The 27868-nt window shown below is 41.6% G+C and overlaps 1 protein-coding gene across 1 annotated transcript in view; it reads left to right on the top strand.

Annotated features, from left to right (window-relative positions):
* The window catches only part of MORC1 (MORC family CW-type zinc finger 1), a 149435-nt gene extending 124183 nt beyond the window's left edge, over positions 1 to 25252 (top strand). The window contains exons 21-27 of the mRNA XM_084800473.1: positions 7271 to 7340; positions 9465 to 9531; positions 12697 to 12852; positions 16736 to 16823; positions 19733 to 19786; positions 22116 to 22310; positions 24459 to 25252. Coding sequence (XP_084656599.1) covers positions 7271 to 7340; positions 9465 to 9531; positions 12697 to 12852; positions 16736 to 16823; positions 19733 to 19786; positions 22116 to 22310; positions 24459 to 24587 — 759 coding nt within the window. The 3' untranslated portion in view covers positions 24588 to 25252. The remainder of the gene's footprint in view (positions 1 to 7270; positions 7341 to 9464; positions 9532 to 12696; positions 12853 to 16735; positions 16824 to 19732; positions 19787 to 22115; positions 22311 to 24458) is intronic.
* The last annotated feature ends 2616 nt before the right edge of the window (positions 25253 to 27868 follow it).

The raw sequence follows: 27868 nt of genomic DNA, 5'->3' as shown, positions 1-27868 counted from the left end.
TGTAGAGGCAGAACCAAGTGAAACCATAAAGAGAATAGAATGGGCATCTGGAGAGGAGGTAAGCTGTGAACTGGAACTGCTTGAGAGTTTAGGGTAGAGGAGGCAATGGGACGGACCAGGATGCTAGCATGGACTTGGCCATGCATAACAGATACACGTGAATAAAGTCTGTAGGCGAGGGATGGCTGCTTTGGGCAGACAGAAGTCCAATTTCACAGGTCCTTGAGTAATTCTGTGGGTGAGCTTTTGCAAGCAACTCTTCTATAATCTGGCTGGAGCTGAGCCAAGGCTGTAGTTTTTGGATTATTTGCTGCTTTGGGGGAATTAAGGTTCCCCTTGGGCCCTTCATAGAATTTGTATCACCTGATACTGAGCATGTATCTTTTTATTTATTAAAGATCTTTCTTACAGAGTAGAAAGCAGGCTGAAAAACGCAGGACTTTGAACTCAACACCACCTCAGGGCTTGATGACCCTACTAACTCCACTTTAATAGAAAAACGACTGCATGAAGCAGAGGGGCCTATAACAAAACATTAACCCTGAAGAAGAAAAACAGCATGTTGAATTTTCAGAAAGGCATTTACTTATCTGTTATCTTTTTAAAGTCCTTAATAATAATATGTACCCTGTGGAGGGGAAGGCACAAAGGTGGAGAAGGAAAAAAAGCAGATAAAATGATGCCATCCAGTTCTGGAGTTTCCTAGCAACACTTAAATCAGGCATCGCACAACGACTGGTACTCCTTGTTTCTCCCTAACAGTCCTGACGTGCTGGTCTTTTTGCATACTTTACAAAGTGAGCAGGTGATACTGTAAGGGTCCTGTCTGGCAGCAGTAAATACATTCTGAAGAGACCCATGCCTTCCCTCTAGACTATCCGAAAGAATGAGCTCTGGGAAATTTGAATTTCCCTAGAAATCTCCAGTGGAGAGGAAATGGCTAAAGCTCTGCGTGGATTTCCTGGAAGTACTCTTGGAGAAGGATTTAAAATTTGTCAGATGACATCGAAAGAAAGATTGGAGCTGTGACAGTGGTAGGCAGGGCACCGTACTGGACTGGACTGTTCAGTGATACGGTTTCATGCTTTCTGTTTTCAAGCCTGCCCAGGGATAGGCTTGGGGTGTCACCAGATCTCTCTGTTCCCCTTCATAATCTGGACACATTGAATAAATATCCCTTTTTCTGTCTTCTACTTTTTAGTATTAATTTGACTTTTTGTTCTTTAAGTCTTTCCTGCTTTCTCCCTGCTTTCTTTTAGTTGTTGGTTTTTGTTTTGGTTTGGTTTTTATGTTTTTGTTTGTTTGTCTTTTAGAAAGCTCTCCCTACACAGCTTTAGACCAGGCTGACCTTGAAGTCATCTGCTCTGTCCTACCCAGTGCCTCACCTGGAGTGCTGGCTTTAAAGGAATGCCCCAGCACCCTTAGCCTAGTTTGGGCTTTTTTAAAAAGGTGGATTATTGAAGAAGACAGGTGGCCAAAACCTAGGAGAAACAAAACATTTCTGGGTGTTGACTGCTTACAACAAGCTGACACCAAATGCCGTGGAAAGATGGCCATTTCTAACAGCGACCAGAACCTTTTTACTTCAGGGATCTTGTCCTATCCTTTCATGTCTTCTGTCTTTACCTCTCTTTGTTGAAGCACAAACTTTAGGCCTTTGTTTTGCGATCTCAAGAAAGTCTAGCCCTTGGTAGGTTTCTCTTTGATCAGTATACCTCAGACCTCAGACTTGGCCGTTTCTGTTTGCTTTGGAGTCTTTTAAAGAGTTTCAGGTTCTTTTGAATCATTTTTGGTGACTGCCTTTTAATGACTGGCTTTGTTTTTTGGGGTTCTGTTTTGTGAGGGCTATTATTGTTAAATAAAGAAACACAAATCTCAGTTGCATTGAGAACCTGTGACTGAAATGCCAATTCCAAAGATTCAAGAAGAAAGACTACCAACACAAATCATTAGGCCAAATTTATTAGAGCACATATTAATTAAGGCAAGCTCTTAAACATAGGTTGCCTCCACTAAGGTGGGGTTTGAGAAGTCAGTATGAGGAAGACAAGGTTTTTATAGCTCAGGGATAGGGGGTTTCCAAATGGAGGATTTGGTGGGTAAAGTAGGTGGACTTACAGGAGCAGGACATAAACAAAACAAGTTATTCATAACAACATTCTGAAACAAAAACATGATTGCAAGGTGGCCATAATAAGGTGGTCGTAACAACTTTTTGAAACAAAGATAGAGTTGCAATATGATTTTGAAACAAAGACGTGGTTGCTGTTTCCTGGAACAAGTGGTCCAGAACTACTTGTATTGAAGGTTCCAAGTGAGCGGGGCATAGTCCAATCCTTGAGAAACAGAGAATGGCTCTAGTTGGTTTTTACTGTAGGATGGCTTTCAAGCCTTAGATAGAGGCAGGCTGGTTCATTATTGAAACCACGATTGGTCATTCTTGCTATTGGAGGTTTCACAAGGAAAGCTTAATTCCACGACAAAGGCACAGACACGTGTCCGTGGTGAGATGGTCTAATTTTGTGTCAGAATAGTTGCTGAGAGGTAATACACTGTATTGTATGCAATGCCATACAGTTATATTTTAACATCTAAATGTGTTGCAGGGGATTTACAGTTCCTTTTGGAGCTCTTAGTCCTGGTGATGTAGGAATTGGGAAACAGGACTCAGAACAAAACTCAAGGGCCATTTAGTTTGAGGGAAAGCAAACAAGTAGGCTTGGGAATGAATGGAGTTTGCACAAAGGTGCATGAAGAAGCAGAGGTCTTTAAAGTATGGACAGAGATGCCCAGTGTCAGGATAGGCATGCATGGGATTTTCACCCATAGAAGAAGTAGAAAGAAGGAAAATGACATGTTAGGATTTTGTTGTCATTTGCTTTGGTTTGGTTTGGTTTTTCTTGGAACTCAAGACAACAGTCAAGCTTACCCGTAAAGTCTGTAGATACTGCCTGAGTATATAGGGAGTGCAGGTTAGCAGCTTCCAAAATGAGAAGATTACAGAGACAGTTTGCTGCCTGACCAGTAACCCAAAACTCTCTATAATGGTGGAGCTTCATCTTCAGCCTTCTGGCACAATATATCTGACAGACATGTTTGTGAAGCAGGAACTACTGAAGACTTGCTTACCCTGTCTTGGCAGGGTTTGGCCATCAACTGTGCCTGAAACCAGGCTTGCCCGTTTTTAGGCAGATTCTTCAAGGCTGCCACATACAAATAGCCAAAACACTATGCATGTAAAATTTATATAATTCCTGATTGTTTCATGGTTCTTCTTGCTGTGGGTAGTTTATTGTATATATATGTAATAATATAAATATATGTAAAAAATAAAAAAGGAAAAAATAATAAAATCTCTACCTTGAGGGGAAGATAAGACTGTAGATAAGTGCATTGTGGGAAGGGACAACCATAGATAATGTTCTGGCTACTGAGTAGATTGAAGTGTCAAGTTGTTACCCCAGACCTGAATCATAAAATTAAGATTCTATGCTTGTGAAAAGGGGAAGGATTTCTCCATTAATGTGCCCTGGGCAAGCCCTAATCTCTCCACCCTTCTTCCTTTTGTCTGGTATTCTGGAACTTGAAAAAGGGCTGTACCTTCTGTATGTGTTTTTTTTCCAGAGATTCTACTTTCTTTTTAAATTTTTAATTTATTAATGTATGAGTGTTTTGTCTACATTTATATGGTGTAGGCCAGAAGATGGGGATCAGATCCCATTATAGATAGTTGTAAGCCACCATGTAGTTGCTGGGACTTGAACTCAGAATGTCTGGAAGAGCAGGCAGTGCTCTTAACCACTGAGCAATCTCTCCAGCCCCTCAGAGAGTCTACTTCCTTGGGGTCCAGTCTTTCCAGTGAAGGGGACACACATGCCTCTTCAGAATATATTTATTCCAGCTGGGCAGGCTGGCCACAGAATTACATCGATCCATTCCTTCATTCCTTGGAGAGCTGTTAAGTCCCATGCTGCTCATTGCTGACCTAATTGAAGCTGAGACATCTTTAAGCTCATGCCAAGACAGAACTGTAATCTCATTTACCATTTGGGAAGTGTTATCTGTCTTGTGATTTAAGTAAAAATCTTAGCAGATATTCTCAAACCTCAGAGTGCAAACCACAGCCTGGCTACTGAAGAAGATAAGGAAACATTGTTAAAAAGACAAATTCCATGTTGTCACCTGGAGCAAATTCTGACCCTCCAAACAAAAGTGTATTGTGAGAGAAGATAATGTCTTACTGAAACAAATGTCCAGTGCTACTTAGTGAAAAGCTTTAAGTTTATTAAGATTTTTTTTTCTTAATTTGAAAAAAAGATATTTCAAATCTAAAGAGTAAGAAAAATAAGCCAGGCATGATGGCATATGCTTTTAGTCCCAGGACTCAGGAGGCAGAAGCAGATAGATTTCTGAGTTCAAGGATAGCCTGATCTATACAGAGAAAGTTCCACAGTGAAACTCTGTCTCAAGAAACCAAACCAAACAAGCATCAATCAAACAAACAAATAAATAAAATAGGTGTCTAAGGTCATATGGCTTTCTAATGGAGATAGCCCTGGCATGTTGTACTCACAGTAGAATGAACAATGAAAAAATAAGAATTTTATGAGTCTGTGTTAAGAACACTTAACAAGATTCTATCTGTGGGCCATGCTGCTGCTAGGGGCCATGTTGATGTGAGTGGCCTGTGCAGCCACCTGAGGCCATGTTGATGTTTGTGGTCCAGACTGCCTCTGACGGCCATGTCTGGGTCCTGCTGCAGCTGAGGGTACTCTGTGGCCTATGTTACTTCTGAAGACTATGAGGACATCCCTGGTCCATACTGCCATCTGAAGCCATGTTGGTGTTTGTGGGCCGTGTTGCCACCAGGGTGCCATATAGGTGTTCATGGCCCTTTTTGCCCAGAAGGCTGTGTTGATGTCCTTAGCCTATGCTGCCACCGAGGGCTGTGATGTCCATGACCCATGGCATGGCAGAGGCCATGTTGATGTCTGTGGTCTGTACTGCCTCCAGAGACCATGCTGAGGTCTGTGGCATGTGCTGATGCTAGAGACCACGTGGCTGTCCATGATCCGTGCTCCCGCTTACTATAAACGGCGAGGAAGCTTCTTTTGCCATGGTATCGATGACTACGGACTCACAGTTGAGAAAGAGGGACATAGAAGGATTCTATGACAACCCCTATTCTCACTCCTCTGACCTCCTCCCCCCAGGCAAAGTAAGAGCCTAGATAGGATAAGGATGCCGAAGTGTAGCTCTCCACAATTGATGGCTTCTGCCAGGGGTGGATGTCAGGAAACAGTTATTTTTAAGGGCCTGCCCACTGGGAGTTTGACCATTCTCCAGTGAGTATATGAGCAACACAAACTGGACTTGTGGGTTTTTCTTTTCCTTCTCTTCTCTCCTTCTCCTCCTTATGGTTATTGTTGTCCTCCTCCTCCTCCTCCTCTTCCTCCTCCTCCTCGAGTGGGGAGATTACAAGGATAGGGACAGACTTGGGACATGAGTGTAATTGGTTGCATGATGTGAAATTGCCAAATAATTAACAAAAATATGTTGGAGAAAAAGAGCACTAACAAGAAGTGTTGTTTGCTGGGAATAGTGCCAGTTTTGTTCAGATTGGATGCTTCCATTGGACAAGGTCTTGTCTTATTTCATCATAAGCTACGTCACCAAAGAAAATTGATACACATGAACAGATTCATCATACATTAGAATAAAGTGCTGATATCCAAGGGTATACAAAGTTCTCCTAAGCTCATCTTATAGGCACTGTTAACTGCTGTGGAAAATAGCCATGCTACTTTTAACCAGCTCAAAAGCTATTTAGTCCAAACATAGAGACACTTAATATCATGTAGCTTCTCTTTCCACAGCAGAGAAAACCATTAATTTCATTTGATGTCAGAAATACAGAAAGGCATACATTTGAAGGTCACCTTCAAGATTTTCACAAAATGAACTTCAGAAATGTGTGTTTTCACCTTTTTCCTGGAGAATTCAGATAGTTACAGCGTAAATGTGAAGATATTTTAAATGAACCACAGTAACTGAAAAGCAACTGTGTCTCCCTACCTGGGAGGCTCTTCTTTCTGTCTGAGTGGAATAGCAAAGGGCAGTGATGGAGGGCTACAGTGACTCAGTTGCTAGGCTACAGGTGTGCACACTTAACCTGCTTTCAGACACTGTGGTTTCCAAAGCGTTCTGCAGAAGTCCACCTTCGTTTCCTGGAAGTGGGGAAAAAGCAGTTTGACACACTCTTCTCGCCATGTTTGGTTAGCAGGTGTGTATGGGTGAGAAAAGCTAAGGAAGCTCTCACCGTGCTGAAGCTTCAGAAAACAAGCTGCGCCCTTGTCCCTGCCTCACAGCAGGTGTTTCGGTGTGCATTGGGGGGTAGGGGTGGGGTCTCCAGAACAGAAGACGAGGGAGGAGGGGCCTTGCCTTATTTCTGTTTTCTCATTTTTTAAGTCATCTTTTTTTTTTAAACTGCTTATTTTTCTACCTTGGTAAGATTTGCAACATACTTTAAGGCATCATTTTGAGTATTTTTGTTCCTTGAAGGCCACAGTCATATTCGTCTCCCCTTCCCCCCTCCTCCACCCCCACCCCCAACCCCCCTCCCCCTGCCCCTCATCCCACCTGTGGAACTGTCTGCTGGAAACGTAAGTTTGTTTCCACTGAGCCCTGTCAAAGGGATCCTGGAGAATTCCCAGTGTCATGATAGGTGAGGTTCACAAATTTAAGGAATGTTATTCGTCACCCTCACCTCACATATGTCCTTAGAGATCTGCCTGCCTCTGCCTCGGGATTACTAGAAGTTAAGGCTCCCCGGCCACCCACCCGCCACCGCACACACCGAGCAACCTCCTACAATTCTTCTTGCACTGATGCTGAGCTCCCACTCTGTCTCAGCTGTGTGATGATGGATGACCTTCAGGCGAAGGACTCATTCGTTCCCAGTGAGTCAAAGACTTGACTTATTTTTGCAGTCCCTGTAAGATCAATTTGGAAAGAAGTATGTCTTTTAAAAATAGTCCATAGAAATACTAGGAGAAAATGTACTGTTGCAAAAGTGGCCCTCCTGGAGGAGCCCACCTGTGTGGAAGTCTCCAGGAACCAGTCTCTGCCTCAGAAACCCATGCACAGTTTGGTGCGGATAGCCTTCTGGTCTCCTGCCTGTGATGTGGACACTGCATTTTTAAGTGTTTTTGTGACCCTGTCCTGTATCCTATGGGTTTGACCAGTTCTAAATGAAGAACTTGTTTTTCAGGTTTGGGATCAAAGCAGCACCAAGGTCTCACTGAAACAAGAAGGAGCTGACGTGCCCCTCCTAAAGACAGGTAAAACGGAAGAAGATGGCGCTAGAGTTGATGCTGTCTGCTATGTGGCTGCCCTTGACTGCAGCGCCCACAAGTTTGTCAGCAATTTGGACTTAAATAAGCTTGTTCTAGAATAGTGATTCTCACCCTATGGGTCAAGACCCCTTTGGGGATCACATACCCTGCATATCAGATATTAGTTATTACATAGCAACAGAATAATTTTATTCTTGGGATCACCCCACGAGGAACTGTATTAATGTGTTGCAACTTCAGGAAGGTTGAGAACCACTGGTCTAGAAAGAGAAAGGTTGGAAAGAGAATATGCTTTTGCCAGAGCAGAGAGATGCCTCCTGGCTGGGAGCAGTGTCCCAACACTGCCACACTGCCTTCAGCCCTCACAGTCTTGAGTCAGTAAGTTCTCTTTGGAAAATAACTTTCACAATCTGTTTGACTATAAAGCTGTTGTTACGCACCCTCTTTTTTAATAGTCCACACTGGGTCCAGGCTACACACATATTACTCTCACTGTCATAGCCATTGTTTTTAACTTTTGTTGTTTTGTTTGTTTTTGGTTTGAGGACAGGGTCCTTGATGGCTGGAACAAGTTTTGAAACAAGAATAGCCTCAGATTTATGGAGGTCCGTTTGCCTCTGCTTCCTGAGTGCTGGGATGTAAGGTGTGCGCTGCCATGCTAGCAACTGTCTTTATTCTAAGTTAAGTTCCAAAGTCTTTCTTAGTGTCCTTGGTGACCCTCAGCCTAGTGCTTGACTTTGTCATTCCTCACTTTTTTTTTTTTTTTTTTTTTTTTTTTGCCATTTACACAATCATTTTGTGGTCATCTTGTTCAGTAACTTCTTTCCTGCATTCTTTGTTGCTTAGGTAACCTTATCAGCAATTTATTCACAAGTTTACCTTTGAACTCATCAGTTGAGGCCCTAAGATATCACAATTTTTCTTTTTCATCTTAATTAAGATGATTTTTAAAAATTCTACAACCAGGATTTTTGGGGGCAGTGATCTCTTTTACTTACTTTTTAGCCAACATCTTACATTTTAAAGCCAACATCTTAACTTTGATGCCAGTTTTTCACATGATTCCAACTACTACCTTGTCATGAAGTATGGCTCCATCTTGTGATGTAAAAATTGTTAATAGAATTTTGATCCTAAAATTTATATTTAACTTCAAATACTCATTCCTGGTTTAGCAAGAATGAATTGTGACACATTTCCAGTGGTTGTAATTATGGACTAGTTACTGTTGCTTAATTGTTTTATTTTGAGTAGAGATCAGCAGGCAAAGCTTGCAGTACCATTCATGCAGTTGGAGAAGCTGTCCATCCATTATTTTTTTCTTTTTTTTTGTTTTCTTTAAGGGAAGTTGGTTTTTACTCACCATCTAAGCTTTGCCCTGTTGCTCTCTTCCCTATATGGCCTTTAGTGATAGCCATATTACTAACGTAACAATAAACAATGGCAGTGGTTAATTCTATAAGACCAAAGTATCAGGATAATCATAACAAAAAATTACAGCGCTAGCTAGAAGAAACACACTCAGCTGCTTTACAAGCTGCAATTCCACCCAAGAACCATGGACTGAAAATGCCAACCTCCCTCAAACAATAATCCTGAGGGGCTGTGAGTGAACAGATCTTCTAGGAACTGCAGGCTTCTTCCCACTTTAAAGTGTAACTCACTGCTGGAGACTCAGTTTTCATCCCACTCATCAGAACTCTTTGAATCACAAGGAGAAGGTGGAATGTGAGAGGAAAGCCAGGTGGGTCATCTTAGGGAACGGTGAAGTGAGCAGGGAATTTGAACAGACTGTATCAGGGACCCAGGACCTTGTAAGAATCATAGCTAAAAATTAAAAAAAAAAGAGGTTGCAGATGCTCTTAAAATATTATTACACTTATATATACTTCATTAAAATTATAAATTACCTTAAGACTATGTTATAAGTTGTCATGGAATTGGCATAATAGTTTACAAATGGATGTTTAATATATGTTCAAATTCTATACAGGTAGTTAATGAGCTAGCTGCTTCTTTTTCTTTCTTTCTTTTTTTCTTTTTTTTTTTTTTTTTTGGTACAGTTTATAGTGTGATCATCAGAATGATTTTGTCTGTGTTCTCTTGAAGACAAACAAGAGCTGTGTGATGATACTGCAGTAATGAAAAGAAAGTCTTCGGCACTTAACTGGAAAAGGTGTGTATACTATAATTATACAAATTCCAAACGAGTGTAATTATGCCGCTGAAAAGTAATTATCAGTGCGTAACTAGAAAAAGAGAGAAAATCATAGCAACAAAGGCAATTAAGAATGACACCAAATTTTTACAACAGAAAACAGCACGGATAGAAATTCTCCTTCTCCGAAAACCTTTTCATTTCTTTTGTGAGGATTTGGGAACAATGAAAGGGAGCAAGCTTCACTTCCTGTTCACAATAGATAACCATCTCAAACTATTGTACTGTCACCAAAGCGTTGAGAGTCACACACAGACAAGGTGACAGGATGAAACCATAGGACTAAAGCTTTTCTGGTAGCTCATTAACTTATTGTCAAACATACTTGTAATTATTATAATCCTTGCATTCTGGAATTTCCTTGACCTGGATGGAATTCTGCCATTCTGGAAATCAGCTGGATATTGCTGTTATATATAGTGGGTGGGGCTAGAGAGCTATTTTCGAGAAAACAGTCTCTTATGCTTCCTGCATTCACTTCAGCTTCCTTGAGTCACTCAGGCTGTCTTGTTGATTCCACATCCTGTGTTCTTTGCACAGTGGTGCATTGAATTAAAGGCAAGGGAGACAGTAGAGCTTTGTTTTTCTGATGGCACTTCAGTGCGCATGTCCAGCTCTGCCTGGCTACTCAAAAGCCTTCCATAGCCCTTCCATGTCTCTTTGAAGGTGACATTTAAATTCGCCCATGGCACACATCGCCTTTGCTCTATTCCCCCTTTTATCCTCCACGTTGTTTCCCAGGAGTTCTAAATTATTTAAAATTTAGACATCGTCCCATGTCTACCCATACAACTTCTTGGACCTGGATACTTCCATGCTCTCTGCCAGTCTGGGTTCCATCTGCTCTGCTCAGTCACTGTAGTTGGGTCACAGGTCAGTGTTCTCTTTCTTGGGGCCTCCTAGTTCTCCTGGGCAGATGTTCATATCCACAGAGCCCTTGCTGCAGTTGGCAAGGTGACAGGACAGCTTCAGCTTGCAAGGTTATTTGCTAAACACTTCACAATTTCATATGAGTTCTTTGATTGTTTCTTTTCCATGAGAAATAAACCCAACTCCATAAGAACATGATCTGCCTTTGCATCCCTGTGTCTCTAATAGCCAGAAAGATGCCTATCTAGAGTGGGCACTTGATGTTTACTTGAATAACTTGTATAGTTTCCCACCAGTGCTGATACCAGGCCTTTTCATGAATAAGACTTTATATATAGAATTACTTGTTAAAATGTGAGTTAAAACTTAAGATAGATCCACATACTAGAATGCACATGTGTCTGTCTATTGTCCGTCTGTCCGTCCATCTGTCTCTCTCTCTCTGTCTCTGTCTCTGTCTCTCTCTCTGTCTCTCTGTCTCTCTCTGTCTCTCTGTCTCTCTCTGTCTCTCTCTCTGTCTCTGTCTCTCTCTCTTTCTCTCTCTCTCTCTCTCTCTCTCTCTCTCACACACACACACACACACACACACACACACACACACACACACACCTCTTTCTCTGTTATGTGAGTGTATGACTCTTAGTTGTTGAAGTTCATTTTTAACACTGTTGACCCAGGCTGGGCAGTGGTGGAGCATGCCTTTAATCCCTCAGGAGGTACAAGCAAGCTAATCTCTTGAGTTAGAGGCCAGTGTGTTCCTACAGAGCCAGTTTCAAGACAGTCAGAGCTACACAGACAAATCTTGTCTCAAACAAGCAAACAAACAAAATGAACCAACTACCCAAAAACCCCACTGATGACTTAGTATAAAATGGATGGTAGAACTGTAATCCAACTAAAGAAACCTTAATGGAAGAAACTGATCAAATCCAGAACTGATGGTACCTACGATAAAGATGATCATAATAGCAGTAATAATTACATACTGTGTGCTGAGCACATAATACTCAGTATTGAACTAAACTAGCATTTAATTCTCAGAACACTAATGTGAGGAAGGCTCAGTTATTAGCTGTTTCCCTAGTCCTTATGGATGCTAGGTGTGTGCTGTATCCCTGAGCAATGCCTCCAGCCCTGTGAACATTTGACAGAAGAAATGCTCTCTCACGCTCTGGCCTAAAATATTTTATCCTCACTGCTAACACAGAAGATTTCCAGCAACTTTAAATGCTCTTTAAAATTCCTTAATAAAATTTCCATATAAAGGAGGTTATAATTAATGAGCACTCAGACATTGTGTATATATTCTTCACATGATTAAGCATTAGTTTATATAATACTCTTCATCTTAAAATACACAGGTGATATAAGACAGTATAGTTAATACCAAAGACCAGTTGACTGTAGAGGCACATTCCTCATTATAAATGCTATTACCCGGTTTTTAAAGGCCTTTGCAATATAACCAGACAGAGCTCTTCAAAGCTTAGGTTTATAGATGTCAGTGTACAAGGATTAAAAAATGTTACTTGCTACTTGAAAATAAAACTGTCTGGTCTGCCCTATCTACTCATCTGACCTCTGGCCATCTTCTCCAGCCTCGGCCTCCCACCTTTGGTTTCTTTGACTGTTGGCGTCCATCCATACCCCCAGTTTTGGCGCCGTGTCATCCTGCACTCTGTCATGCACCCTTACCATGACTCATTCCCTGGGATCCTCACTCCATCCCTAGAACACGCTTCCCTCAGCTCCTCACTAGGAATTTCTCTCACCACCTTTGACCCTTCTTTGTTGTTATGCATCTTTGCAAGCGTAAATTAGAACTAAAGTCTCTTCCTGCAGAGAAGACTTGAGCAGTATATGATTATCTTTAAGAACAAACTATGGCTGACTAGGTGTGATAGCTCACACTTATAATCCCAGTACTTGAGAAATGGGCAAGAAAGCCAGGAATTCAAGGTGGTCTCAGCTACATAGTGAGTTCAAGGCCAACCTAGTCTACATAAGACACCGTCTTAAAACAGTCCTAACTAATGAGTGAATTATCGTCAATTCTGCTTAATCAGTGCTTCCCCAAAACCTTGAAGCAATGTATGAGAATAAGTTATTATCACTGTAAGACTTGTATGACCACCCAGTGGAAACTCTGAGTGTTACCCTGCTGTCTCTGTTTTCATTGGTTGTATATCAACATTTCATGTCAATGTTTCTGAAATGGGTGGAATGTAATGTAGTGTTTCTTGACATCATAAGCCCCAGCTTGCCCAAGGTGCAAATGGAAGATTTAAGGCCACATTCTGGACACAAAGTCAGCTCTGTGGATAGCAACTGCCAGCTGTCTTCTTCACTGATGCCTTCTCAAAGCTCATCTATCAAGGAAACAGCAAGAAAACTGATGTCTAATTTAAGGTAAAAATAGTTAATAATTTTCCACATGCTTTGTTGCATGTTTGAAGTAAACAGAGACAAACGCTGTTTTGTTTTATTTTGGTTTTCTACCAGTTGGGGATTTTTTTTTTTATTACATTCAGTGGGATGATTTTATGACCTGTTTCCCTAACCATATTCACTTAGATACACCACAAGTTACTAGTCTCTTGAAAGATATTTGTGGTCGCTAGCTTCCCATTGTTATGTGGCCCAGTAGATGATGGATGTACATACATATGGTATTCCTCCCTTGGATGTAATAAAGTTTTATTGAATTTCACATTTTTCTACTCACAAAGACATGCATGACATTCCCATGGCCTTTGAAAAGTCAATTTTTATGATTTTAGGTAGGGAACATACAGCAACTAAGTTTCCCTCTTTGGTCAGTTGAATGTTGCTCTTGCAGACATAACTCCTAGAAGAATAATCTGAGCTCCTAAAGGAGAGATTGGGAAGGGGTGAAGATTCTGGGTTGGTTTTTTTGTTTGTTTGTTTGTTTTTTGGGGTTTTGTTGTTGTTGTTTGTTTGTTTGTTTTTCTGAACAGGAACTGATACAGGAGAGAGCTTTATTGTCAACACTGTGGAAGGCTTCTCAGAGGTGCACTCTTAGAGAGCTGTCATAGGAAGGGCAGGGCTCAGAGCAGGAGCCCCATTCACTTAGTGGGCACCATTAATTTTGCTGGGTTCAACGATGTGTTGAGTGAGGTGAGAGGCTTTTTGAGCCAGGAAGAGCACTAACCCTACCTTGACTGCAGTGATAGTCCTCTTAATGCCTTAATTTCTTAGTAACTGAATGAACTCCCTTAAAGGTGGAAGTTCTCAAAGAGGAGATGGGAGAGGGAAAGTAGGAGGGTAGACGAAAAGCTAGTCATGGCCTCTGCTAATGCCCATGTGTGGTCCTGTCTGTGGAAGGAAGCAGATAGCCACTGTAGACACAGACTCCATCACACAGCCGTACAGAGCCCCTACGGCAGCACGAGGGCCTGAAGGGCTACGTTTACTTGCATGTGAAGGCTGTACAATCTGCCCTTTGGGAGTCATGCCTGACAGTAGCCCTGCTGCAGGAGCTTGAAGGGCATTTGGTTTTATGTAATGGGACAAGTAGTTGATGGAGCAGTAAAGCCCTGTCACCAAGTTCCTCATTGTCTCCTCATGCTAGGTACCCACTGTGCCTGAGTTAGCAATCTGAGAGGAGACAGAAACAAGGAACTCTCAACTGTGTATAGAAGTTATAAGATTGTAAAGGCCGTTAGAGGAATGACTTTGGATGGAAGGAAGGAAGGATGGATGGATGGATGTCAGTCAGTTTTGTCAGCTGAATGTCTGAAGAATGGGTTCTTTCTCTAGTTCTTCATCCCTTGCCAGCAATTTCTAGAGGATCATTTATTTCTTATCCTTTGCCTTATGGTTTGGTGGTTGTGGATTAAGGCCAGTTTATTTATTGACATGAAGATTAAGGCTTATCAGCTGGCTATTCTACAGTATGCAATTAATTACACACACATATTGATGTATGTATGTGCACCTGTATATATCCTCATTAATATGTGAATATCATTTAAAATGTGTGGAAAGGATTATCTAATCCTGCCTTGTGCCATGGCTAAAAGTAAACCAAACTTTCTTGACAATAATAGTTATCATTTTGTACCTTTATATTATTTTAGATATCCATCCAAGAATTATTATGAATCAAAACCATGGATAGGTGGGTGGCTGTCTTTCTTAGCCTGAGTGTGCTGTAGCAGAGTTTGGTCATATTGTTACTTAACTTTCTTTTCCAGCTACATGAACATTCTTTTCAAATTCATTAGCTTTCTTACTTTTCACTTGGTCTTTTTTCTTCATGTAAATGTAACAGTGGCACTATTAATATTAGTGAGTTACATGTGATCAAAAGGGAAAATTTGATTGAGTGTACCAACACTTTAAAGTGCATCTGCTTCTATTGCTAGGTACCAATGGAGTGTGAAATCTTCCCAGAAACCATCTCCCTAGTGAACGTGTAGATTCAGCTGTTTTCAGAAACATCATAATGAGCACTGATTCTTAAGGTGTTTCCCGGCGTGTTTGCAGGCATACCTCTTCTAGGGGTCCCTGCGGATTATAAGCTGACCATGTCTGCAGTAAAGGGAACCTGAAATTGGAGAGGCTGAGAGAGCTTAAATATAGACTGCTGGATCAAAAGAAAGGATACCTACTTACTGAAAAACATAAGAAAAAGGGACCTGTGCCAAATGACTGAAGGGAATTTTAAAAACTGTTAAATAGTTAGAACTTGTGTGCATGAATTTTTGGGTTTCCCCCCTTTTAGTGCTTGACTTTTGGAGGGTGAATTAATTTTGCAAAAAAAAAAAAATGAGGTTTGGGTGTATGTGTTTAGAGACTGCAGACTGCAGCATCACTTTTCTTTCTCTCTAATCAGTCTTGTGGAACAGAATTCCCAAGGGAAGAGCTGTTTAGTCATAACTTGCTTTGGAAGGGCACAACAGGTCGAACATGGGGGGTGCATCAGAAAGAAAACCTCCGCACTCTTCAGATGGGCTGGCTGCACATTTCCAGACTCCATGTCCTCCTAGGAATGAAATGTGTGTCATGAACACAGCTAACACCAGAAATTCGGGCAAAGTGAGGCACGTTCAGATGCAGGGATGCCACTGTCTGGGAAGCCTAGGAGCAGGAAGTGATTTCTTGTCTGCTGTTTTCTGAGTCGTGGTCTCATTATGCAGCTCAAGATGGTCTTGAACTCAGTCTCCATGCCTCAGCTTCCCAAGCGTTAGGATTAAAGGGCAATGCACCACATTGGGCCGATCTGTGGATTTTAAGACTAGCTCTGCAGGCTCTGATGGAGGGAACTGCTTTGAGTGGTTAAATGTTTGTTTCGTGGGGAAGTGAATGGAGTTGTCCGTAGCTGTTCTTCTCCAGGAAGCTCTCAACATTGAATTCTCTATAGAAAAAAAGAAATACTCAATACAGGTGCAAGGCATTCCTGGAATGGTCAGTTGGGGATTTCTAGGTATTGGGAACCTTTTTATCTCTTAAAGTATTTCTCCTCTGTTTGTGTATCTGTCTGCCTGTCTCCCCAGCAGAAAATGTATCTGTGGTATGCATGCCTATGTGTGTTTGCGTACATGCGTGTGTGCAGGCGTCTGTGTGTGTGTGTGCGCGTGCGTGCGTGCGTGCGTGCGTGCGTGCGTGCGTGCGTGCGTGCGTGCGTGCCTGCGTGCGTGCGTGCGTGTGTAGAGGTGCCTCTGGGGCTCCGGGCCTTACGGTGCTCACCACGCTCATCTGTCCGTCGTGTCGGTGCAGGGAAGCATTAGTCCCCATACTTCGTCTTACACTAAGCCATCTACACTCCTTCTCTCTTTTCTTTGCCCTTCCTTCCTGTTGCTTCTCCATTCTCATTCTCTTTTTGTCCTTTGGCTTTCATTTCTCTTTATTCTTTTAATGGCCTTCTCATTTAGAAACAAATAATAAAATAAGTTGTGTGGCTCAAAGAAAGAATATAAAAATAATAGTGTGTTCTTTACTCAGTTTATCTTAATGGCAATATCTAGAAAAGCTATAGAACAGAGCCACTATCAAGGTGCCAGTGCTGACCCAGTCAAGACTCAGAGCCTTTTCATCACTGAGAGGCGCCCTCCCGTTGCCCTTCTATAACCATACCCAAGTCCCTAACACTAGTTGCTCTTCCCAGGAGAGCACTTTGATGTCAGCATTGAAAACAAAATATTTGATAGGAACTAGCATTCATCCTTGCCAGGAAGTTAAACACCTGAGAGACACCCCCTGTTCTGCTGGGCTGGTGCTGCCTCTCTGGTCTGGGTACACTTCTGCTGTGCTATGATTGTCTTCCCAGGGAGATCCTTCTGTATTTTGTTCCTGAGTTTCAAATATCATCAGAATTTGAGTGCACATCTATGGAAGAATTCCTAACAAGTGCTGAGGTAAGCTGGCTATCTTCTGTCTTGCGCCTGAGTGAATAGCAGAATAATCTGAATTTAATCTTCAGTGAAGAAAAGAGTCTTGCCTAGAAGAGGGCTTCGGAAGGTTCTCAGTGACTGGAGATAGAAATTCCATACTGGAGTTGAAGACCAGGTAGCTTAGTTTTACAATGAAGCTTAGTTGTTTAGGGGTTAAGATGTTTTTTGGTCTAGATAGGTGTTTTAAGTTGATAATGACAATATGTGATGGAGATTGATTTATATTCAGAATTTTAGAAGCACCAAGATAGGAAAGATGTTTTTTTCAAGGCTGCCAAATACAAATAGCCAAAACACTAAGAATGTAACATTTATACAATTCCTGATTGTATCATTGTTCTTCTTGCTATAGGTAATCTATTGTATATATGTGTAATAATAATAATATATTACATAACATTTATGTAAAAATAATAATAAAATTTAAAAAACTAGAAATTCCATACTGGGTATGTAAGACATCACTGTGATTACAGGCAAAGTAAGGCAGGGACAATCTTATAGACTGAGATAGCTGCCGCAAAGACTTCCCTCTTGTCTTAGCTACTTTCCTATTTCAGTGATAAGATACTATGGCCAGGCAACTTTACAGAAGAAATAGTTTATCTGGGGCTTACAGTTCAGAAGCAGAGTCCATGATCATCATGGTGGAAAACGTGGCAGGTGAGGATGGTAGAGCAGTAACTCACAGCTTACCTTCTGACCTACAAGCACAGCAGAGAGCACTAACTGGGAATGACATGAGATTTTGGAAACCTCAAAGTCCGCCCAGTGATATATCTCCACCCACAAAGACACACCCCCTCATCCTTCCCAAACAGTTCCAGCAACTGAGGGCCAAGCATTCACACATGAGCCTATGGAGGCATTCTCTCTTTTTTTCTCCTTTATTAATTTATTCTTGTTACATCTCAATGGTTATCCCATCCCTTGTATCCTCCCTTTCTTCCCTCCCTCCCATTTTCCCCTTATTCCCCTCCCCTATGACTGTTCCTGAGGGGGATTACCTCCCCCTCTATATGTTCATAGGGTATCAAGTCTCTTCTTGGTAACCTGCTGTCCTTCCTCTGAGTGCCACCAGGTCTCCCCCTCCAGGGTACATGGTCAAAGGTGAGGCACCAGAGTATGTGAGAAAGTAATATCCCACTCTCCACTCTACTGTGGAGAGTGTTCTGTCCATTGGCTAGATCTGGGTAGGGGCTTAAGGTTTACCACCTGTATTGTCCTTGGCTGGTGCCTTAGTTTGAGCGGGACCCCTGTGCCCAAATCTGCCTATCATAATGTTCTACTTGTAGGCTTCTAGGACCCTCTGGATCCTTCTACTTTGCCATTCTCCCATGCTTCTCTCATCTAGAGTCCCACTAGAATGTCCTATGGAGGCATTCTCATTCAAACCACAGCACCGCTTTCCCACTAAATACAGAGTTTCTGACTTCACCCTCCAGTATTGAGATGCTGAGCTAAGGATTGCATAAATCAGCCCTATCAGGTGCTCAGGGTCCTACTCTTTCTAAACATCATGGAGAATAATAAAGACAGTGCATCTTCTTAGTGACAGTGCCACATAAGATGGGAAGGAAACCTTTGGGCAGCTATCTCAGATGCACAGGGCGCGTCTCACACAGGCCTTGGTTCAGATCCAGGGGAAAAGTCCCAGTGGGGCTTAGTGCCCTGCAAGTGGAGGTGATGGTGCTTGTTCCAGGTCAGTGCAGGGAAGAGACAACCCAGGCAGGGCACTCAGAGGCCATTTTCTACCAACACAGTCAGTATTAACTATAGGGTTGACAGGAGCACAAGGAAAGGCTGTGAGTTAAAAGAGCACATACTACTGATAGGACGGAGGTGAGGTGTGCCCAATTGATACTGAGGGACAGCTCTAACTCTCTAGTCTGTACTCATTGCTTCTGTATCGTCATCTTCTCTCACCTCAGCTGAGATGTAGCACAGTAACGCAGTGGGCTTATACTGCGTTCCTTAATTGAGGTCCTTCCTGTCTGAGTGAACAGTGATCTCTGGCCAAATGCAGTAGCTGTTTTCTTACCTGACTTCCCAGAGGCCTTCAGCTCAGTTTTCTCCTTCCTTGCTGAAGTGCTTTCTTTGTATAGCCTCCATGACCACAAATGTCCCACTTCCTTGCTTTCCTCTCTCCCCCATCATCTTTACAGGAACTATTTTCTGTTTGAATTCTGGATGTCTGAGGGCTTCTTTCTAGTCTCTGTTGATTTCTCTGCTAAGTGCCATTTCATCTGATCTCTTAACTTTCATCCTGGCCAATATGCAAGTAACTCCTAGTCTGTTTCCACCCAAAATACGCCTTCTTCACATTGCCTTTTGAATACTTGCCATTTTATTTTCCTCCACTGTGATTTGTTTTATCTGCAGATTATGTAACAGTGCAGTGTTTATTATTTGTGTAGTCTACCATAGTTCTCTAAAGAAAATAATACCTATTTGATCACTTCCCCTTGGTGGGGAGGGCCTGCAGGCACACAGAGGAAAGGGAAGCAAGCTATCCTGATGAGACCTGGTAGGCTGTGGTCTTATGGTGAGGGAGGAGGTCCCCTTCTGTCAGAGGTCTAGGGGAGGGCAAGAGGGCAGACAAGGGAGGAAGGGTAAGAATGGGAAGGTACAAGTGAAAGAATAACAATCAGGATGAAATTTGAATAAATAGTAATAATAATGAAAAAGAAAACAACAGAAAAAAATAATAAAGTCAGATAGGTCTAATTCGGTTAATTAACTTAATTATGCTTAGAAGATCCCTAGGTCTATTGTTGGTCAGTTGCTTTTTTTATATATAATAGAAAGACCAATGTCCAAACAGATTACTCTGTAAATTTAATGTCCTTTTCTTTTATTGCTTATGAAAACAGATGGAGCGATGCCCAGAGAGCATAAACCAAAAGCTAAAAACATGTTTCAACCAGGTAAGTGTCCTTTCCACAAAGCTATTTATATCCTGAAATCTAAGCGACCCCATGCTCCAAAAAGGAAAATAATATAGGTTTTAAAATGTTAGGTTTGAAAGGAAATCAACTTTTCCCATCTTTCTCAAGACTTAGATTAATGCATAACATATCAGATGTTGTGAGCAACATCATTTTGAATTTGAAAATGCGTATGTTCCCACAGCTAGAGCTTATGAGGCACCAACACAGGACTTTAGTTTGAATAAAAAATAGAAAACTCTCAGTTTTTAAGAAATATATTCTCTGAATCTTTGAAACACTAGACTAAAGGAATCACAGCAAAATAAACAAGCCCCCACTTCTGAAAAAAGCCTAAGATTTGCTTACATAACCATCAACACACCTCATGGTCTGTCTTCCTTTGATCACGCCGCGTGCACACACACATGGCCGCTGCCTGCTGTTGTGGAGCACTGTCAGAGCCTTTTCTCAGTTGAGTTTATGAAAAAAAAAAAAAAAAGAGCTAATCAGAGGGAACGTAACCAACATAAGCTGTGAGTCACGCGCCGTAGGTCAGAGTTTTCATTTGTTGGTTGATGAAAGTAGCCGACGGCATACCGGGTTTCATCTGGAATTTTCATACATACCTCATTTGGGTTGATGGTCCGCGTGCTCTGCTCCACATCCCCACCCTGCACACACACCCTTCCACCCCAGTGCTCTGTTTCCACTTCCGTCCACTGTGTGCTCTACCCCTTCCACCCAGATGCCTCCTGTTGTTTCCACTTCCGTCCACTGTGTGCTCTACCCCTTCTACCCAGATGCCTCCTGTTGTTTCCACTTCCGTCCACTGTGTGCTCTACCCCTTCCACCCAGATGCCTCCTGTTGTTTCCACTTCCGTCCACTGTGTGCTCTACCCCTTCCACCCAGATGCCTCCTGTTCCCATGGCCACAGCCCCTCTCCATGTTCTTGTCTTTACCCATATTTGCTCCCACCAGGATAGACATGAAAGGAGAGAGAAGCTGTTGCGTTGGTCTTTGTAAGCTCACGTGACCTCAATGTGATGCTTACTAGCTATCATCCATTTTCCTGTAAATTTCATTTTCTGCCCAGCCATACAAGTTCTCCTGTGTGTAGGCATGTATTTCACCACTCATCTGTTAATGGACGCCAAGGCTGATTCCATTTGCCCACTGTGGTGAAACGAAATGTTCTTTAGTTTAATGAGATCACACCCTCTCCACTACAACACAGGCCCCAGCTGGTGGCGCAGAGCTCTTCCTCACAGCAGATAGAATTCTTGCTTAATTGGACCACCTCCCACTGCCAACTAAAACCTGCTTGAGGGCAAAGTCTTCCTTATACATCTTTGTATAATAATTAAGAAGGTCAGTGTCCTGACTTAAGAAGGTGTTTGTAAATGTTTACCACACAGAGCTATGGGCAGGTAAGGTTTTACACATTTGGTTTTTATAGAAGCGAACACATGAGAGCAGCATGGCTCACATGTTGTAGACGGTGTGGAGGAACCATGCACACGTTAATGCATGTGCGTGAGTGTGGTGCAGAGTGACTGTGTAGTCGTACACGTTGAATGAGGCTACCTAACCACTCCTTGTCACAGCAGCCAACACTAGCACACAGAAATCTTAAGATAGAAACATTTAAATGTTTATCAAAGTGGGTTTTGCCCCGTATCTGTTTTCTCAGAATGCCCCCAGCCCCACCCCAGTCCTCTTAAAATGTTGATACAAGTAAGTAGTACCATTCTGAAATGGAAGAGGAGCCTGTGGAAGCAGCTTGCTGTCTTGGAAAACAGCACAGACCCTAAATCCTTGAGGGGCCTTGGGGCCCTTTCAGTACTCGTTTCATTGGGATTTTTTTTCTAAAAAGAAGGATTCCTTCTTTTGCAGCCTCTGTGCTCACTGAACATTACAGATGTGAGTTACAGCACTGCATCGTCAAGATGCTCTATGTGCCTGGCCATCCGCCAGTGCCTGTGAGGTACTGATGTCGAGGATGACTTTATGCCATTGATTAGAGAACAAACTCAACCTTCAGCAGGTTTCTTCTTGATTCCAAAGCCAAGGCCATTAAGCTTACCTCACTACCCTGTCTATAATAATTACTTCCACATGCTGTGTCTTCCTCCTCCTCCTCCCTCTCTATCAGAGAGCAAATTCAAGTATCAGAGTTGATTCTTAGCCAGTGTGTACAGGGCTGGAGTGTGAAATTGCCTTGTGATATTAAGGGAAAATAATAATGTGTTAAAAACATATATATGTATGTATGTATGTATGTATGTATGTATATATGTATATTGTGTTCTTTAAAAACATTCTCAGATCCAGAATACCTATATGATTCAATATGAGAAAAGACTCAAGAGAAAAATGCAGTCCATTATTTATGAGATGAACAGAAGAAGGATACTTAATGAAGTTTTTCTGGGACAATGTGAACTGAAGAGGAAGAGGACTGAGGAGAAACTCAATGCCCTTCGTGCCAAGCTGGCAATGCTGCTGCAGACACTTCAGTTGGTGAGTGTCAGCTGGGTGGGAGGTGGGAACAGGCCTTGTAGAAAGACTCTGCATCTGGATATCTCTCCTAACAACGTGCTCTGCTTACCTGCCTTGGATAAAGCACCTAACCTAGCCCTCGCTGCTAATAATGATCATAAACTCTGAAAGGGCTCAGATCTGGGCTCATGGCCGATACCGAGATAGATTGTTGGGGATAGACAGACAGAGAGCAGAACAGTAGAGCTCTGAAGAGAGTTCTGACCCTAACACTACACAGTGGCAACTGGTGAGGGCTGTGAAGAAAGGAAATCACACTGTTGGGGTCTCTTATATGTCTCTGAGCAGCTGGGGTATGCGCCACAGCAGGAGTATTCAGCCAGGCAGGGAAGGGCATAGGGACAGAGTGTCTGGCCCCTTTGATTAAAAACTTGCTTCTCCAGGCAAGAAGTCTAGGAACCTGGCAGTCTGTTAGCTAGTTTCAAACAATATCCCCAGTAGAGTGTCGGTCCATATCTGTGATGGGAAGGGCTGCTGCAGACACCGAGACCTGAGCCACGGTCTGGTCTGGCTGACCATACACAATCAGAAGTGAATTAACCTTCAAGGCCTAGATTAGAACATTGCAATTTCGCTGCATTTCTTTCTCTAGGCAAAAAGTAGAATCTTAACTTGTGTCATTAGCTGATGACTGTCTTAGTGTCTTGTCTTTTTCTTTTGCTGTGATAAAATGCTTGGATAAAATGAGCTTAAGAGAGAAAAGTGTATTTTAGTTTACAGTGCATGGATGTAGTCTACCATGAAGGTCAGGGCTTGGGAGCTTGAAGCTGGTCACATCACATCTGCAGCCAAGAGGAGAGAGCACTGAATACATGTTGCTGCTGAGGTCCCATTAACCTCTTACATTGCCCAGACCCTGAGTAGGAGGGGAGGGGCCCACCCACCTCATTTAACACAGTCAAAACCATCTTCTGTAAGCATGCCCAGAGGCCTGTTCCCTAGGTAAGTTTAGACTCGGCCAATCAACTTCTCAATACCATTTGTCCAGTAGGCAAAAGTTTCCAATTTTTCCAGGAAGTGAGATATTTCAGTGCAATTTTATCTTTTCATTTAAATGAAAATAAATTCTCTTAATCCCAGAGGAAGAAATCAACAACAACAACAACAACAACAAAATAAAAACCAGGAAACTTCATAAATGTGAATTATTGCCAGCTTGTTTGTATGCTTCCATGATGAATTGACGTCCTAAGTACTGGTCCATCTTCTAGGTGGTCCAGCTAGTAGTCCAGTTTCTAGGTAGCACATAGAAATCTTGGCTATACCAAAATTTTAAATACAGCAGCCAAGGTTGTAAAGGGTTCCTATGGATTCTAAAAATAAAAGAGAAATCTGAGTTCAAACTGAGTTGAAATGAGCTTGTGGCATTTTGGCCTTAGGTTTAGGTCTGAGATAAGTCTTCCTGAGCTTGTCTGTGTGACAAGGTGGGAGCTGGGGCTCTGTGGAAACCCTCAAGGACTAGGGTGGCTTTGCCGTTGAAGGGACTAGAGAAGGGATGAGCAAATTCACCGCACATCACTAGAGTGTGGGGAACATGAATTTGAATCTGGGCTGCCTGGGTTCCTGTCCAAGTTGTGACTAATCTGAAGTGGGAGTTCATTTTCCTCTAGTACATTCATCTGCAGCTTCATCAGGAGTGCCTTCTGTGTCACGCACAAAAACAAGACACGAAAGTATTTCTGCTTAATTTTTCAGCATACTGCCAGAAGAGAAATCCCCCTTAATTTTGGTGATCTGGCAAGTGATTAAAAAGCTACATTATTTTAAGAGCAAAAAAGATAATTAATGCTAAATATTTCACATGGTGGTAATTGTATTTGTGCTTCTGTCAGCACCACCACTTCAGCCAATTCTTGAAAGTGGAAAACACTAACTTCCAGTGGGAAGAAAGCATTATTCAAATCCTCAACCACTTGTAGGCGGAAAATGAGATTAAATGAGAGAAAACATTTGCAAAGGTTAAGAGCATTAATCAGACGTGATGGAGGGTTGTTGCCACACAAATCACCACGATGCCTGCAGGAGGCTGCAGGAGTGACAAGAATAACAGCTGAGCTTCTCCCCCCTCAGTGCCCCCCCCCCCCAGTGACTGTAGCCTCTCTTTTCCAGGGTGCTCCAGTGGGAGACCTCGAGCAGATCGACACTCACCTAGAAGGTTTGCTTAAAGAAGACCATCTCCCGAGCAGCGTAAGCCGAAGGACTCTAGAGTCAGGGAAAGTGAAAGATACAGAACAGTGAAAGGATGCCTCAAAAGTCAGGAAAGGTCTTTCTTCTTAAAAGCGCTAATAAAAGAAATTGGAGCCGGGCATGCTGGCACACGCCTTTAATCCCAGCACCCGGGAGGCAGAGGCAGGCGGAGCTCTGTGATGTTGAGGCCAGCCTGGTCTACAAAGAGAGTCCAGGACAGCCAAGGCTACACAGAGAAACCCTGTCTCGAAAAACAAAACTGAAATTGGAGAATTCTTTTTAACAAATATTTCCTTTTTATTGCTATTGTAACAGTTGGCCTAACTCTTAAAATTCGATGTCTTGAGACAGGGCCTGCTTGGCCGCTCCTGCATTCCCTCATGTTCCTTCCTCACCTTTCTCCTTCTATCCGAAGTAATTTCTAGACAACTCTGGTTTCTCTCTGAGCTGCAGACAAAAAGAAACTGCCTTTTAAGCTTAAGTTCTGCTTTAGTTGGACTTTGAGATGGTTTCATGCCAATATGATTATTTAGGTGGAATAAAGACTAAGCACTGTAAGAGAACACGCACATGTTGTAGACGTGTAAGAACTGTATTTTTACATTCCTATGTGTGTAAAGAACTGCTCTACATGTTACCCACTGGTTTCTTTGTTTGATTAGACGAGTCTGAAACTTTGGAAAGCACAAGAAAACATTAAACATTTGTTTGTGGAATTGTGTTTTATAGCGTTGTGTTTATAGAGTTTACCTCCTACAACATTTGGAACATGTGACTGGGATAGTGTCTTAGGCTGCTTGTTAAGTCTTCCCAAGAGACGTGCCCCTGCCAATTTTGATACTAAAATTTTACGTTGATATGTGTTAGCAATTACTGAGTCTACTACCATTTCAATGTATAGAAACCACACCAACCATTAAACAGCTAAAAAGCGTGGATGTAATAGTACCCAAAAGTGCTGTTTTCCTACCCAAAATACCTTCCAAGGTTATTTTATGTTGTATATATTATTATATAATTATTGTAAAATTACTTCCTTATACTTTTAGAAACTATTAATATACCTTAAAATAACTGATTTATCTAGAATGTATTCTAATATAAGATGTAGGAAACCACACAGGCATCATTATACATATGTTATGTAGTGAGACAATAAGATAATATTCCCTCTTTAATGGGATCTTATTATTCAATTCTACAGAAGTACATAAATGTATTTACCTGTTCCCCATTGTTGGACATGTTTGTTATTTATATAGTGATGCTTTGCTCATTGCATTCATGTATACATATGACTCAACATCCTGGAAAACACATTAATTTTTCTCATGTGTAGTTTTAGCTGTTAGATAACAGAAAGTGAACTTCTTAGTTAAAGGAGCATATGATGTTTAATTTTCATTTAATCTTGAGTAGGTCTGAAACCACCTAGGAAACACAGCTCTGAGTATGGCCAAGCAGATGCTGCCAGTAAGGTTTAGCTGAAGGAAAACCCTTCAGTTGAGATGTGGCAGCACCATCCTAGAGCAGGGGCCCAGGTTGTCTACACCAGAAAAAGGAAGCCGGCTGAACAAGAGCACAACAGATGCGGTGGTGTCAGGCTGCATGTTCTTCCAATTGTGTCTTCTCCAACATGTTGAACTGTGTGCCTCAAAACTGTGAGCCAGAACAAACCCTTCATTCATTACGTCAGTTTTGTCAATATTTTGTCAGGGCAATGACTAAAGTGACTAACGTATTTCATCTAACAGTACTCTAAAAATGTATTAATATACATTGCTCACTCCTATTACATGTGAGCTCTGAATTATCAACTGGAGTCTCGATGATCAAATAAAATAGCTGTGTACATGGTACATTTAAGGACCATGTGCTGTGTTACTAGTTGGATTATCTTCCTATGTTCTATTGACACGCAAATTTTAAAATTTGACCTTCGCACATTTTTCTATTTGGTGAAAAGTGTATTTCTAATTTATAAGAACAGTTTTATATGAAAGATGTTATTTTTCTTATAGTATATTTGAAAATATTCCTGTATTTTTTTCAGTTTTTAAATGTTTTATTGTGTTACAAGGCATCCATATGAGATTTCAATTTTTTTTGTCTCATATCCATTTGTTAATGCCTTTTGTTGTTGTGGTTAACTTATAAGTATGGCCTAATAATGTTTATTATTAGGCCTATAATTATTATTACAGCAGTATTTTCTAACCTGCTAGCAATCAATCAAGACGCAGACACCTGTTGTATTTTAAAATAGCCTTAGTTAACTTGGGGCAGGACAGATATTAACCCCTTAAACTACTTCCCATAGTGGGACAGGTACCCCATAACCTGCCCCAATCCCATGCCATCTGCTTCTAATAATTTCTGTCAAGCTACCTGCCACCCATAACCCCAAATACTTGTTAACTATCATCATCTGGACCAAATCTCCATCCACGCTGGCCATGTGCTTGTTCTCTACCTAACTCACTGCACAGCCTTCTTCCTCCTCCTCTCCTCCAGTCTTCTCCCAAGACTCTGTCTACCCCAGCCCTGGAAACTTGGCCACGCCTATCTCATTTGCCCTTCCCATGTGTGATTGCCTGGTATTGGTCAAACAGTTTAGGCTGTTAGGCAAGGTACTTGTGGGGCACAGAGACTGGAAGCAGTAATTAGCATCGAAATACATCAGACCAACCTCCAAAATGTTGCAATCATATTTAGAGAGAACTTTGCAATGCTAAAAGTACTTTCAATAACAATTTTTAACATTTTCTTCTATTTTTTTGGTAACCATGAATACATTATTATATGCTTGATTCTTCTAGAATTTATTTTGTTAAATGATGTAAGTTGAAAATCCTTTGTGTGTATATTTCCACATAGCTAGAGCCTGGTCCCACTATTATATATTAATCAATCATTTCCCCACTGATATGAAATTATACATTTATTGTATATTAAATTATTTTTGTATAAATCTTTAAAAAGACACGAGAGGGAGAGGACTAGTTGGGAGAAAGAGGATCAGTAGGAGTGGGGTGGGAAGGGATAAGGTACTTGGTATCTCAATTTAATGGGTTGAACATGATCACAAACATGATATACATGTATGAAGTTATAAAAAAACTTACAGCATTAATAAAAGATCTTATATTAGGACTACTTCTGATATTTTATTTTTAAAAACTATTTTTTTTCTCATGCCAGACTCACAGAGCCATAGCAATTTAGTTTTGTGTATATCTTCGTTTTAATCAGTCCCCATTTCAACTTAAAACAAGCTTTTCCAGTTACCACTTGAATTTTATTTGTATTTTCTTGAATTTGTAGTGATATTG

This window comes from Acomys minous (assembly GCF_964271855.1).
Source record: "Acomys minous genome assembly, chromosome: 11".
Taxonomy (NCBI): Eukaryota; Metazoa; Chordata; class Mammalia; order Rodentia; family Muridae; genus Acomys; species Acomys minous.
Note: the sequence above shows the minus strand (reverse complement) of the source record. Positions and strands in the feature narration are given on the sequence as shown.